This window comes from Xenopus laevis, chromosome 7L, assembly GCF_017654675.1.
Source record: "Xenopus laevis strain J_2021 chromosome 7L, Xenopus_laevis_v10.1, whole genome shotgun sequence".
NCBI classification, from domain to species: domain Eukaryota; kingdom Metazoa; phylum Chordata; class Amphibia; order Anura; family Pipidae; genus Xenopus; species Xenopus laevis.
The window spans coordinates 113454524-113469498 of NC_054383.1; the positions used below are offsets into that span (position 1 = coordinate 113454524).

Sequence of the window (14975 nt, forward strand, 5' to 3'; positions counted from 1 at the left end):
TCAGTAGGGTGGTTTTAATCCCCCATTTTCCAGAAGGATTTGCTCCATTCGAGAAGGATCTACAAGTAGATGTAATGTGACTACCGGTCGTTATATAATTTTAGAAGTGTGGATAATGTTATAGTACCATAATATTATAGACCTATTCTGTAGGATGTTTAAACAGGTCCTTATGTAACTGTTCTTTATTATGTAAATTTGTTATTGATGTAAGTTATGTCATTTATATGACTGTAATGTCTTTTGAAAAATTCCGATAAAAATTATTGAAAACTAGTCTCACCCTCCCTATATGGGAACCTGCTGTCCACACTCTCTTCCCTATTCTCTAATTCATCTGGCAGTCAGATATTCTGACCTTGTCCAGTTGGAGTGAGGAGTTGGATAAATGTATATCAAAAGCTCATCCATTCCTGATTGCTACTAAACCAAGGCTCATTCAGTTTAAACCCCTGCATTGTTTACACCTTACCCCTCTGCTCCTTAGAAGAATGGGTGATGCCACTAAGGCTCGCTGCCCTAAATATCATGAGAAAGAGGCTAACTACTGTCACATGATGTGGGACTGCCCTGATTTAAAAGATTCTGGGATAGAGTAATGACTCATGTACATGATAGAACCACCTTCCCCAAAATAATGTCACCAAATGTTTGTCTGTTGGGTGTTATAGATGAACTTGTTTCACAGAAGGCAAAGCTGGACTTTCTGGCGAGCACTACTGTTCTATGCTAGGAAAGCTCTCCTCATGAAGTGGTTAAACCCACACACCCCTCTACAATTCTGACTGGACCTAATGAATAAAAGCCTATCCCTAATAAAGCTGACTTACTTGGCTAGGGGATGCCCTGATAAATATGACAAAATTTGGGAGGACTGGACAGAGGCCAACTCCTAAAGAGTCACAAAACTGCCAAACGTTTAGGATGGTGGGATTATGTTTGCTCGTTTTTACTCCTGTTGTTATTGCAGAGAGACAGTCTTTATTTGTAATAGTTTACATGATTCAGGTAACTATAACTGTATTTTACTGTGCACCTGCTGATATATTTCCCCTCCCCATCTCTTCTGTACCCCTCCCCTTAAATTGAAATAAAAATAAATGCTGTTAAAAAAAAAAAAAGCAGCTGATATAATTTATACAATAGTTGCTAATAGTGAGGAGCGAATAGGTCCCATTTTGCTTCGCTGAAAAATTAGCAAAGCTGCAAAAAAGAATTGTGAAATGCATTGAATTTAATGGGCATGCAACAATTTTTCTTGCTCCAAATGCATCAGTCAATGAGCATTTTTTCTCATGGCAACTTTTTTTTGTCCAAATGCATTACAGTCAGTGGGCATCTTTTGTCATGACTTTTTTGTGGCAGCAAATTTTTCCACTGTGAATTTTTTCGTAAAACAGTTCAGAATCTACACCTGGATCACTGAGCTGCCAGATTCAAACACCAGAGACAGAAACATTCAAATTTCAACTTCTATTTTGGGAAAAACAGATAAAAATAAAAAATGGAAGGCAATTGTAAAAAGTCTTTATTTCTTGTGAACAATTTAAAAAAAATGTACTAAAACAATACACCATTTTTAAAGTGTATGCATTTGTCCAAATAAAGAATTCACCTGTTTTAAAGAATCCAAAGGCTGGCACACTGGGGTTCACATGCAGCTTGGCTGGGATCTCTATGTACACCTGGAGCTCCAGGCTTTCCTCCAAGCCAAGCTCTCTCCAGACTACTGCAATATCCTCTGTGTGTTCCTGGGTAGTCTCTCTTTTTCTGGCAGAGAGTATCTGCAGGGACTCCTTTAAGCCTCGACTGACCAACCTGTAGATTGGGGCTTGAAGCAAGCCTCAGGCCTTCTCTCATCTCCCAGGCAGAGGTAACTTAAGCACAGGAGCTGGTTGGCCTAAAATGAATGTAGTCAGAACAGGGAGAAGAATTCTCTGATCCCCCTACACTCTCGTCTTGGACAAAATGACAACATACTGTATTGCTGTATTTTCTGACACTCATTCAACAATCTCTAAGCTACTCGAGTAGGCAACCTACTAGACTTGTTATTAGTTGGTGTTATATACTTTACTCATGTATTTTATTGTATTACGTGTAAACATTAATCTAACCTTGTCCTACTGAGCTAAGCTGCTTGATTTGACTTATGGTTGTGTCTGGCCTGTTTGTTTCTTGGTATAGGAATTGTGTGCTGCATGTTATGTTTGTTGGTTGAAGTGCTTGAAGGTCAACATTATTAAATCAGTGAGTAGCGTTGGTAAATGATGTGGGAGTGTGACTTTGTCATTCATTCACTTTCAAAATTTATTAAACTAAGTTTTTGTAGGACTATTAAGATTCTGTCTAGTAATTGTATTATTTACATGAATGGAATAAATGCCATGGTAAACCCACAGGAAGCATAGAAGCCGACATTTGCCAGTGTAATGCTGGTATATTGATGCCAAAATATGCCAGTTCATATCCATGCACATTAAGAACAATGGGATTTGCATAGTAGCTTGTAAACTTGGCTGAAATACAATGCGCTATTCTAAAATGGTGACAAAAAGACCAGGCACTGGCTTGTTTATTTATGTGTAAAATAATGATGCACATTTACAAGGAATAGGAACAGAGCATGCTGGGTATAGAGAAATACATCTGGTTAAGGAATACATGAAGTCTGTTTGTTGTTGCCAGACTGATATATTTACACCAAAATCAGCATTTCTAAGATCAAAAATACCTTGTGTGCTGTTATTCTAAGCAATGTAACTAAACACATAAACTGACATGGTAAGTGTTAGTAGTTGCTTCGTTTATTTATGTTTTTTCTTTATTCTATGTTTATTCCACCTACAGCCCAGCATTAGTGTATGTAATTTAACTACATGAATAAAAATACCCTATAGTTGTCCAGCCAATATACATATTAAGCATTATGAAGACAGATACAGTCCTAATAGACTTGAGCTGAGCAGAGCCCATGTGTATATCATTAAGTATTTTTCCAAACTATGCCCTTCCAATCTATCTGCATTATTCATAGCAGTAGCATAGCAACTATATTAGTAATTATGGGAAGAAAGAGTACAAAACTCGACATGAACCATGTAAATATGGCATGCTTAACAAATGTCTTCTGCCTATATTTGAACTAAATATACATGATCTAATTTTATTTAAAAAAACTAATGTATGATAGTTTTATTTTACATTTACTACCCCACACCCACACTCATTCTAGAGAAGTGGTGCTTATGGGGTAGTATGATAACTATGTATAAATATATAAGGGGATCGTATAATAATCTCTCTAATGCTTTATTTACCAATAGGTCCTTCAAGCTGACACAAGGTCACCCATTCTGATTAGAAGGAGGTTCCACCTAAATATTCGGAAGGGGTTTTTTACAGTGAGAGCTGTGAAGATGTGGAATTCTCTCCCTGAATCAGTTGTACAGGCTGATACATTAGATAGCTTTAAGAAGGGGTTGGATGGCTTTTTAGCAAGTGAGGGAATACAGTGTTATGGAATATAGCTCATAGTACAAATTGATCCAGGGACTGGTCCGATTGCCATCTTGGAGTCAAGAAGGAATTTTCCCCCCTCTGAGGCAAATTGGAGAGGCTTCAAATGGGTTTTTTTGCCTTCCTCTGGATCAACTAGCAGTCAGGTTATATACAGACTCAAGGTTGAACTTGATGGACGTGTGTCTTTTTTCAACCTAACTTACTATGTTACATTCAAACTAGGGTAGTTTGGTAGAATTCTGTTGATTTAATTGATGGGCTGCAGTTTTATAATACAGGTATCAAATCTCTTATCCAAAATGCTTGATACCTTTGGTATTCCAGAGAAGATATATTAATGTAATTTTGATCACGATACCTTAAAGGAGAATGAAAGTGTACATCACTGGAGGGGGCAGCAAATGATTGAATTCACTTACCTGATACCCTGAACTGTTCCAGTTAGCAGAAAACTGCACTGACTGGTGGTACTTCAATGTGAGCACCCCTGAGCAATCCTCTTTCTGCTTCTTCCTTCTTTGTGCAGGTGCACATGCTCAGTACAGTAAAAAGCTCAACTGTAACAAAGAAGCCATTGTTTTCACTCTACTGCGCATGTGTCTGCCCTGGGCATTGAACAAAAAGAAGCTCCAGGTCTGGACTTGGATTCAAAATAGACCCAATTACACAGTGTTCCAAACAACCCCACAGGCCCAATAAATAGTGAGTGTCTATAGAATCTTACAGCAGCCCCTCTGGTATTTGCCGGAATCCAAAAATTGCCAGTCTGGGCCTGAACTCCTCGATGATGCTATCTTAGAAGAACCCCAACTGGTGCAGTTTTCTGCTAACAGTTGCACCGCTCAGGATATTAATCTGTGGGTGGTGCCTAACATTTGGCAACCTCCAATGTTTTACAAATTCTTTCTCCTTTAAGTCTGCTATAAATCATTTAAACTTTAAATAAATGCAATAGGATTGTTTTACACCAATATGGATTCATGCAGCTTAGTAACTATCAATTACAAGGTACTGTTTTATTATTACAGAGAAAAAGGAAATCATTTTTAAACATTTGATTTATTTGGTTATTATAGAATCTATGGGAGACAGCCTTCCAGTAATTGAAAGATTTCTTGATAGTGAGTTTCCGGATGAGGGATCCTACACCTGTACTCTAAATACTGTATCTTGTATGTATGTATATTTTTATTTGTAAAGTGCTCCTCGAGGGCAAAGCAATGTACAGCAAAACAATAAATAAGTAGTAACAAACATGGGGCCATTGGAATAAAAAGTAATAATCAGTGCATTATTAGAAATACAATTCACATAAATATAAAAAATATAATTACAATACAGATTAAGTGCTCAGTGTCAAGAAAACAAAAGGCTAGAGGATCCTACCCTGTAGGGCTTACAGTATCTTGAAGACTCTTGGGAGCTGTAGCTCTATTTCATTGTTAGGTCAACCATTATTTATACTCTACACAGTAAAATTGTGAGCTATTGTGAGTAAAGTGCAAAAAGTCTTTCCTGGCATAATAGCTGCACATTAAGGTCAATGACACACAGAGATTTGTCACCCATGTTATGTATTTACTACCACAGGTGACAAAGCTCACTGAAAAGATGTCTGCAAGGCATTTTTTTTGCCACTGTAGCAAAATCTGACTTTTATTTGTGTGTCATTGTCCTAAAAAACAAAAGGCATTCGGTACCAAAAAGATTTACACAAGGAACCAACCTTTGTAGTTTAATATAACGAGAAGCAGCCACTATCAGTATGATTATTATAGGGCTTGTATGTCACTGTAAATAAAATAATTCAGTATAGTAGGGCTGAAATGTTTGCTTTTGTTTAATTCCACTGAACTGTTACACTGAACAATTACACTGACATGTATTTATCATTCAATGACATATCTCACTGGAATGCATTAGAGATTGTTAGAATTTCTGCCCTAACTTCCTGCTGGCCTTGTACTAATTACTTTGCATTTCATATCAGCTGCAAAAATAATTTAAACCTCTTTCTTTTACAAGAAATCTTATTTTCCACTTTAAATACCTGTATAGGACATTTGCCCAGATTTACACAGATTAGGTGGGATTCTCATTAGACGTTTATTGTACACTTTAATGTAGCATCTCTGGATCTGGATAGCCGGGGTGAAGTTTTATTGGGCCATAATATTTTAAGAAGTATATCTGTGATGTTGCTGGGCTGCAGACCCATTTAACCATTGAAGTGAAAGAATGCAGCTACTATATGTTCTACTAACCAGTGGTTTCAACTACAAGGTGCCCATCTCATTCTGATAAGAAAAAGGTTTGTGATTTAAGCGTTATTCCAATAAAACCAGTATGGCTGCAGATTATGGGGCAGAATTCGAGGTAATTTTCGAAGTATAAAAATTCGAAATTTGAAGTAATTTTTTGGATACTTCAACCATCGAATAGGATACTATCACTTCGAATTCGATTCAAAGTAAAATCGTTCGAATATTCGACCATTCGATAATCGAAGTACTGTCAGTTTAAAAAAACTTCAACTTCAATATTTCGCCAAATTAAACCTGCCGTAGTGCTATGTTAGCCTATGGGGACCTTCTAGACCATTTTTCTAAGTTTTTTGAAGTCGAAGAAAAATCGATGGATGAACGATTTTACTTCAACCTCAAATGGCCAAATTCGATGTAAAAAACACTTTGAATTATTCCAATTCGATGGTTGAATTTTGAATCTTTTTCTACTTCGAAAATCAACCCTTGATAAATCTGCCCCTAAGTGTCTATGTTACATCTTGAGCATAGTAACCAAAAACAAGTGAAAGATCAACCAGCTCCAAGCAGAATAAATAAACTAAAAGTAATTAGTGCAATGAGTGCCTACACTGCTAATAAAAACTCTTGCAGTTTATTAATCCTGCTTTTAGTGGGTTTGATTTTTCTCTTGTTTATAGTTACCTTGCCAATCACATTCCAACAGGTCTGTGTCTAACTAACCCACCATATCCACTTGATCATATGTAGTATTACAAAAGATCTTTTCAAAGGTACATTTTAAATGCTATCTCATATATTTCACAGTATTTGCTCAATGTGTCTTGTTGGGTATGATCAATTTCTTTTATATTCAGTTTTCAATGCCATAATATGTTTTCTTCCAGCATAAAGACCTTTCTGTAACATGACTATTAGAAATACATTTAGCAGTTAAAGTAGAAGTAAAACCTAACAGATGGCTAAGGAAGAAATGAGTATGTCATACACAGGGTATAATGCACCAACCTAGGAATGATGTAAGCTATGGCAATGAAGATCTTTGCCACTGATTCTGCCCACGAGTGCCTCATATTTCTTTTCTGGAAAACAGTTATATAAGTTGGTGTCTGGCTTAGGGCGTGTGGCTAAATTTCAGACTGAAAAGAAAGTACAGAAGTATGTTTGGCAAATAAAAGTCCCTCTGAACACAATTAAGGAATACATCAAATATTTATGGATGATTCACATTAATTATCACAGCAACATGTACATAAATCATAGTTTCATTCCCCTCTATGTTTGTGTCTATGTACAATGCTTGTAAGTCCCTTCATTTTATTATTATGTACATTCCATCATTGTCTCCTGCAGCACTTTACAGAATAAAAGCGATAGAGAATTTATAATGTCACACATTCAAACTATAACATAAAACAAAGCAGAATAGGTAAAAATGCCACTGATGTCTCCACGCTAAACTTCTTTAAATACTGTCTGGGGAGATGAATAACTTTTTCTGACTTTCGTTTTGTCTCCTTGTGTTCTGGTTGAATTATCAGCATTGAGACTAATCTAAAAGACAAAATATCACAGATATATATGAGTAAAAAGAATAGTAAAGAGAATAATCAGTTTCTTGCAATTAAGACATATATTCAAAAAATACTGAAAGGTGCAGATCAAGCATAGGGGTCACTATGTTTAATCTTCAGAAATCAATATTTAATTGTACTAAAGTTCATGGGACATATATATATATATATATATATATATATATATATATATATATATCTATCATCCTGCTTAGCAACTCTCTTAAAGGGATTTTGTCATTATTTTTATGGTATAGTTTTTCTTACTAAATTACACTGTTTACATTACGAATTATTCACTCTGCATTCCTGAACCAACAAATGTATTTGTTATAGCTGTAATATTGGTATGTAGGCAGCCATCTGAGGTCACAATGTCTGATCCTGGGCTTTCAGAAAGAGACAGCACTTTACAATGTAACTGTTTCATATAAGCTATTGTTTCTCCTGCTCAATGTAACTGGAGGAGTCGTGGCGGGACTTGAATTTTTACAACTGAGTGCTATTCTTATATCTACCATTAGGTGGGACATCGAAGCATTTGTAGCAATGCATGTGTCAGGAAGCTGATATATTCTTACATTCCCATTTTTCTGTTGATAGACTGCTGAGGGGAAAGCAAGGAGGTGATATCACTGCAACTTGCAGTGCAGCAGTAAAGGGTAAATCACATGGCAGAGGGCACCTGGGAAACTAACATGTCTAGTCCCATGGAAAATTTCTAAATTAAATATAAAAAAATCTATTTTGCAGAGTTGTAGAGTTCTGCTGGAGCAGCACTATTAAGTGATGTCCTGTGACAAAATGCCTTTATATGGGAGGTTCACCATTAAAGGGGAACTACGCACAAACATAACTTAAGCTTTTTAAAATGTAAACATAATTTCAAGCAACTTTGCAATATACATCTATTACAAAATATGCAGACTTTTCATGATTTTCATGGTTTGGGGACAGTTCCCTAAGCCTAGCCCCCTGCTCTTCTGCTGATCTCTCTGACTACTTTGCTGAGCTGGCTGACTACTGTTACTTTGTACCAACAGACATCTGTCTTTAGCCTGCATCCTCCAAACCCCACAATTCCATGCACACGTGATTTTAATAAGAAACAGAACATTAGAGTGCAATGCATTGTGGGTTATGTAGTTCCTGCATGCTGTCTGTAAGCTGTGGAGAAGTTGTTACAATTTGTAACATCAGTATTTAAGTCCCTCCTTCCCTGCCAGGATTTCAAATGATGCAGAAAGAGAAGAACTGTTAAACAGGTCGATGTCAGCATAGAAAATGGCATTTATTTATACCTTTGAAGAAACAGGTAACTGTGTTGGGTATATTAGGGGTTTCTGTGTTATGCGGGCCTCTTTATCAAATTTTGGTTTGGAAGCCAGAGTTCGCCTTTAAGTTATCATTTAGTATTCTATAGAATGGCTAATTTTATGCAACTTTTCAATTGGCCTTCATTTTTTAATTTTTCTAATTTTTTAATTATATAATAATATTATTCTGAATAAAAAGCTAAATAACTCAAAAAACAAATAAAAAAAATGAAAACCAACTGTAAATTGCCTCAGATTATCACTATATTATACTAAACATTTATTTAAGGGTGTACAACCACTTTAATGAGACTTGCATGGAAAAATGATTTCTATGTTTTATAAGTGAAAGATCCTATGCAAAAATAATTACCTGGTATTATTATCTGGGAGTGTTCCGCAAATGATTATACACATTAGTATGTGGGAATTGAAGTTCCTGTTTATGTGAGAAATAGAAATAAATATTATACATTCAAATGTACTTTGCTTTATGGGAATATTTAATAAGGTCTTAAAAAAGTTTTGTAGAAGATTTACAAGTAACACAACATAGCGCCGATACATTTCTGCAGCACCTTTCAGAAATTGTACATTATTCACATCAGCCCCTGCCCCAGTGGAGCTTATACTGTAATCTAAGGTCTCTATCATATTCACCCAAACTAAGGTCATTTTTATCAGGAACCAATTATCCTGCCTGTATTTATTTGTAATGTGGAAGGAAACCAGAGTTCAAACCTCCTCCTCCTTGTTTGCTCTAATGGTGATGTGTATACTACAGTATGATGTAGTAAATATAATACGTATACAGTATAGGACTGTTATCCAGAATGCTCGGGACCTGGGGTTTACTGGATAACGGATCTTTCCATAATTTGGATCTTCATACCTTAAGTCTATGGGAGACAGCATTTCTGGATAATGGATATCCGGATAACGGATCCCATACCTTATCAATAAAACAACGGCTAAAATAAGGGGTAGCTCTAGAAAGTCTCCAGAAGTTCCATGACTGTATTTAAACATTAGGCTTTTATACAGGTCATGGAACTCTAAGGTGTTATTATTATATATACAGTAGCTCATCTCCGGCAGTGTTTTACAGAGTGAGAGGATACAAACATAAGGTATAACACTTTACACATACAAACAATAACATCTCACTGGAGCAGACATACAGTGCTGCAACTGCATATTGTTAAGTGATGGTAGAGGTAGGGCCCTGCACACAAGAGCTTACAATCTAAAAGAAAAGGGATTATATTTTTAAAGGAGAAGGAAACCTAGGGAGGCATTTTATTGCCAATAGATTAGATGCAATAGTGCAAGCTAGAATGTTATATTTATTCTGTAGAATGTTTTACCATACCTGAGTAAAAGAGCTCTAGAAGCTCTCTGTTTGTTTAGGATTGCAGCTGCAGTATTAGCTTGGTGTGACATCACTTCCTGCCTGAGTTTCTTCCTACTCACTCATAGCTCAGTAGAGAAAGGGGGGGGAGATGAGCAAACTGAGTATGCTCACGCCCGGGGCTGAAGGCAGGAAGTCAGATACAGAAGCCCATGTGTACACAATAGAAGGAAAGAAATGCAGTGTTTCTTTTGACTCCGAGCAGCATTACTTTGAGGGTTTACTGAAATATTTAGGTGGGCCTTTCTGATAAAGCTTACTTAGTTTTAGCCTTTCCTTCTAATTTAAACTGTTTATTCATTCTGTACATGACCACTTTCTATTTACTCATTAAAGGAGGTGGTTCACTTTTCAGTTTACTTTAGGTATGTTACTGAATGGCCATTTCGAAGCAACTTTTCAATTGGTCTTCATTATTTTTTTTATCATTTATTTTTTAATGAGTTGTCTTCTTCTTCTGACTCTGTCCAACTTTCAAATGGGGGTCACTGACCTCATCTAAAAACAAATGCTGTTTAAGGCTATAAATGTATTGTTATTGCTACTTTTCATTACTCGTCTTTCTATTCAAACCCTCTCCTATTCATATTCCAGTCTCTTTTTCAAATCGATGTATTGTTGCTAGGGTAAATTGAAACCTAGCAATTATGATAATCATAGCAAGCTTTCAGAACATTTTAGTTCCTTTTTCAAGCTGAATAATAATATCTGTTAGCCAATAAAGGTATCACTTGATCCTACCATCCAAATTACTGAAATTGCAAATCACTCTGCTGAATTAAAAAGCTAAACAAATAATAAAATAAAACCAAAAATAATAAAAATGAAAACCAATTGCAGATTGTCTTAGAATATCAATCTCTACATCATAATAAAAGTTAAGTCCAAGGTAAACCATCCCTTCAGTTTAACAAATATTTATGTTCATTGTACGCCTTGAATGTGCCACTCCTTGTCAAACTATCTCTGGTAATTTCCACTTCTTGAACTTCCTTCTTTAGTGCACTTATAAATGTAACATTGATGGCTCCAAAATGTCGCAAAACTCCATATTATAATCCTGGTTATGCATAAAAGATTATGTATTATGACATTATTGCCATTAAATGTACCTGATAGCCAGATTCCTGAGGCTTACTTTCTGCCATGTTCTCCTGTCAGAGAAACAATATAATCCAATTAATCTTATGACGATGGCCATGTTTTCCACTGTGGAAAAGTTATACAATAAGAAACTGATTTATCTGATATTCCTGAGCACAATCAGGTTTATTTATAGTGCAACATTAATAGATTGAACTTGAAACAGTTTTGGTCACAATCAAGTGAACTGATAGCACATCTCCAAGTTCATTTAAAATTCACATTGTTCCATTCGTTTTTACAATCTGAACCTTTCAAAAAACTCGGAATAGTCTGAATATAGAGCTTTTTCCATTAGATACCGGTAAACCTTAATAATCATACATTTGAAAAACGTCAATTTTAACATATTTGAATTTGCATTCCCCCTCATGATTTTCTAGTTATCACTTCCAACACTATAATAATAGTGCAGACATATAAAAATACTGTAAATAATAACTGCTGTTAATATTGAACTAAAAAGTCCACCAAAAAGTTGTACAATGTCTGCAAAATATTGATTTTTTAAGCTTGATATATGTATGTTGAAAAGGTTTCAAGGAGAGATACATCAGCTGCAGACTAATTATGTATGTACCATTGTGATTAAGCTCAATTTAAGTCACAGATAATGGTAATTGAAGTAGTGACACCCTCAAATATAGCCTATTAACTTTACTCGGTAATTTTTGTTATTCTAGCACTTCCAACACTATTAACACAATTTACTGTTGCCAAGACATCGTTTAGCAGTTAACAGGATTCTTGAATAGCCACTGATTTTATATAACCTGATTGGCTGAGAAATGCACAAACAGATTTGACCTTTTCTGTTTTTTTGGAGAAGCAAAAGAGAACAGATTGTACCTTTGATCCTACAATGACCCGGTCATAAGTGTTTGGTGCTTGAGAGCCTGTATTCTCATATACAGGATTTGTGGGAGTTGGAGTCTCTGTAAAGAAGAAAAAGTTTGATTCAGAATAAATGAAGTAATGATGAGGGTTTGCTCATGACTGCTAATGCAGTTAAGTGGAACCAGTCCTTGCAAAATTTGATGATAGCTGCTCCGTTAGCATAATTTCTAGTATGTGTAGCAGGACTATTCCAACCCATAATACATGTTGTTTCCATCATTAATAAGACAAATGTGTGATTCTGTCTATTTAGATCTTAATTATGCTCAACAATATCAGACAAATACTAGTGCATTTTAGATGTACGGTTATGTCGTGAGGAGATAATGTTGGGCAGATGCCATCACTAAGCACTCACTTTTGTTGTTCTTCTTGCGGAGAATGAAGAAGATGGTGAGAGGTATCAGTGCTACAATAAACAGGACACCGATCACAATGCCGGCTATTGCACCAGGAGACAGTTGGTTGGAACCTGAAATGTGAGGGCAGAACATGGAATCAGGTGTTCAAAAGCAACAGGCAGCATTGAAGCACAAGAAATGAGAAAACATGCAAATTTGAAGTAATAGTTCTGTTAGGGAGAATTCACACCAGCATATTTTTATATCTTAAGGATTTGTTTGTGAAGGCAGTATAAACAGTATATGTACTGTATAACAAGGGTAAAAATGCAAAAATGTATGCATCGTTGTAGTTTGATAGAAAACACAGAATTCTGGTATTTGATAATTCTTTATTTTTAATCTCTGTGACAGGAGATACATAGCACACTCCACAAGGTTTTGAAAAAGGGATGTCTTTTCTTTTTCTAGTTCTGCTTTATTCTGTGCCTCCCATAATTCCTGCATATTTCGTTTTGTAGGATTTATTATGTTAGAGAGTGTTTCTTTCATATCTTAGGCTATAGTTAATGTGTGGAGTACATGTCTATCAGAATTAAGTGAAAGGGATGTACATTTTATGGCCAATCTACATAGAGATACTTCTAATTATTGGAACTAAATTTGATCCACACATATAGGGCTAAATACTAAAATCTGAATTTTCTCACTTTATTAATTGAAAAAAAGCCCAACCAAACTCCCATCCACAATTTTATCTTACTTATCATTTTTAGAACTTGAAAAATTCGGATTGGAAAAAACTTGTGGAAAAATTTAAAAAAAACTCATATTTTTAGAGTTTGACACCAGAAAAACTTGAATTTTTCGTGATATCGCACAAAAACCCAATTTTTTTTAAATTGGAGTATTTTCAGATTTGGGCTTTTAGCAGCCCCGTGGTTTAATACATTTTAAAAAATTTATAGTATATATAAATATAATATATATAAACTATATAGTTTTATAGTGAAAAAAACTCAACATTTTTTAAGATTTTACTATTCAGACTTTAATAAATAACCCCCTTATTATTGCCAACACAGGTGTCAAACAATATTCTTGATAATTTTGTACTTCCTGCTTGCGAAAAGGCCGTTCCTGTTTCAGCAGCATAATAACCCTCTGTTCATTTAGAAAGGTCCACACAGAATGTTTGCAAGCCACTAAAATGAGGGGAGGCACATTTAACAAGGGTCGAATTTAGAATTCATGTGAGTTTTTTAAAATTCCCATAAACTCCCATAAATTCGAAATTCTACTGGTCAAAATTTATTTTGAAAATATAATTTTTAAACGATCCAAAATCTCAAATCGAATTTGATTAGATTTCAATCAAACTAGATTCAAGTTTTCTCTCCAAAAAAAACCCTCAAATGGCAGGAAGGCCAAAAATGATCCCTGCACCTCTCCCATTGACTTAAACAGTAATTCGGCAGGTTGTAGGTGGCGAATAGTCGAATTTGAATTCTTTAAGTGACAGAGTATGATAAATCTTGAAAATCAAATTCGAATTTTTGAAAAAAAAATTAAAAATTCTAATTTGAATTTTCAATTAGACCCTTAATAAATGTGCCTTAATGTGTTCCTTATTTTTCTGCTAATGTAAACTTATTGTATTGTAGACAACTAATATTGGCTAAAAATAAAAAAGTGATTGCCCTTCATGCTGCAGGGCCCATGTGACATATCCGGTGGTTAGGATGTACCAAACAGATTTTCTTTTCTGGGAATGAAAATCTTAAATACTCAATGGCCATGAAGTTTAACTACAAATATAAGTCATATTAATCAAGTGCAGACGTTAATGCAGCAATGAAAATATCTCAAAGAAGATACTGTATGTGCTAATATTCAATGTTATACCTGCAGTCACACTGAGTTCAAAGAGGAAAGTTGATTTTCCTATAAAATTTTCAGCAATACATTCATAAATTCCATTGTCACTGGAAGTCACTGAAGATATCACCAGCTCTGATTTATAATCACTGGAAATGACTGAGATCTTTCCTCCACTGACTGAAAGAGGGCGTTCAGAACTACGATGGAACCAGGAGAATGTTGCAGGAAGGATTTGAATTCTGGGAGAAACATTTCTGTTCCAGTTTAAGTTGACAGACATGGTGACATTTTCTCCTTTCTTCACTAAGGAGACAGAGTTACTGGTTGCCCCCATTGCATTTCCTAAATAAATAAAACAACATATACGTTATGTCTTGTGCAGAGATGGAGTACAGAGCTTTTCTATGTATAGTAATGTGTGCTACTTCCAATTTTAATTATATATATATTTACACACACAAACACACACACACACACACACATAACATACACACACACAACATACACACACACAACATACACACAAGAGAAGACAGCCACTTTTACCCTTCTTCCATTTCTCCTCTACTCTTCTCCCACCTCCGACCTTCCTTCACTTCTTTTATAGTCTCTCCATTTCTCTTCTC

General features: G+C 35.4%; 1 protein-coding gene across 1 annotated transcript in view; it reads right to left on the bottom strand.

Annotated features, from left to right (window-relative positions):
• Positions 1 to 6979: 6979 nt before the first annotated feature.
• Positions 6980 to 14975, bottom strand: part of LOC108696711 (carcinoembryonic antigen-related cell adhesion molecule 1) — an 86951-nt gene continuing 78955 nt past the window's right edge. The window contains exons 11-12 of the mRNA XM_041569565.1: positions 9050 to 9115; positions 6980 to 7340 (exon numbers count right to left, since the gene is read on the bottom strand). Of these exons, the coding sequence (XP_041425499.1) occupies positions 9059 to 9115 (57 nt within the window). The 3' untranslated portion in view covers positions 6980 to 7340; positions 9050 to 9058. The remainder of the gene's footprint in view (positions 7341 to 9049; positions 9116 to 14975) is intronic.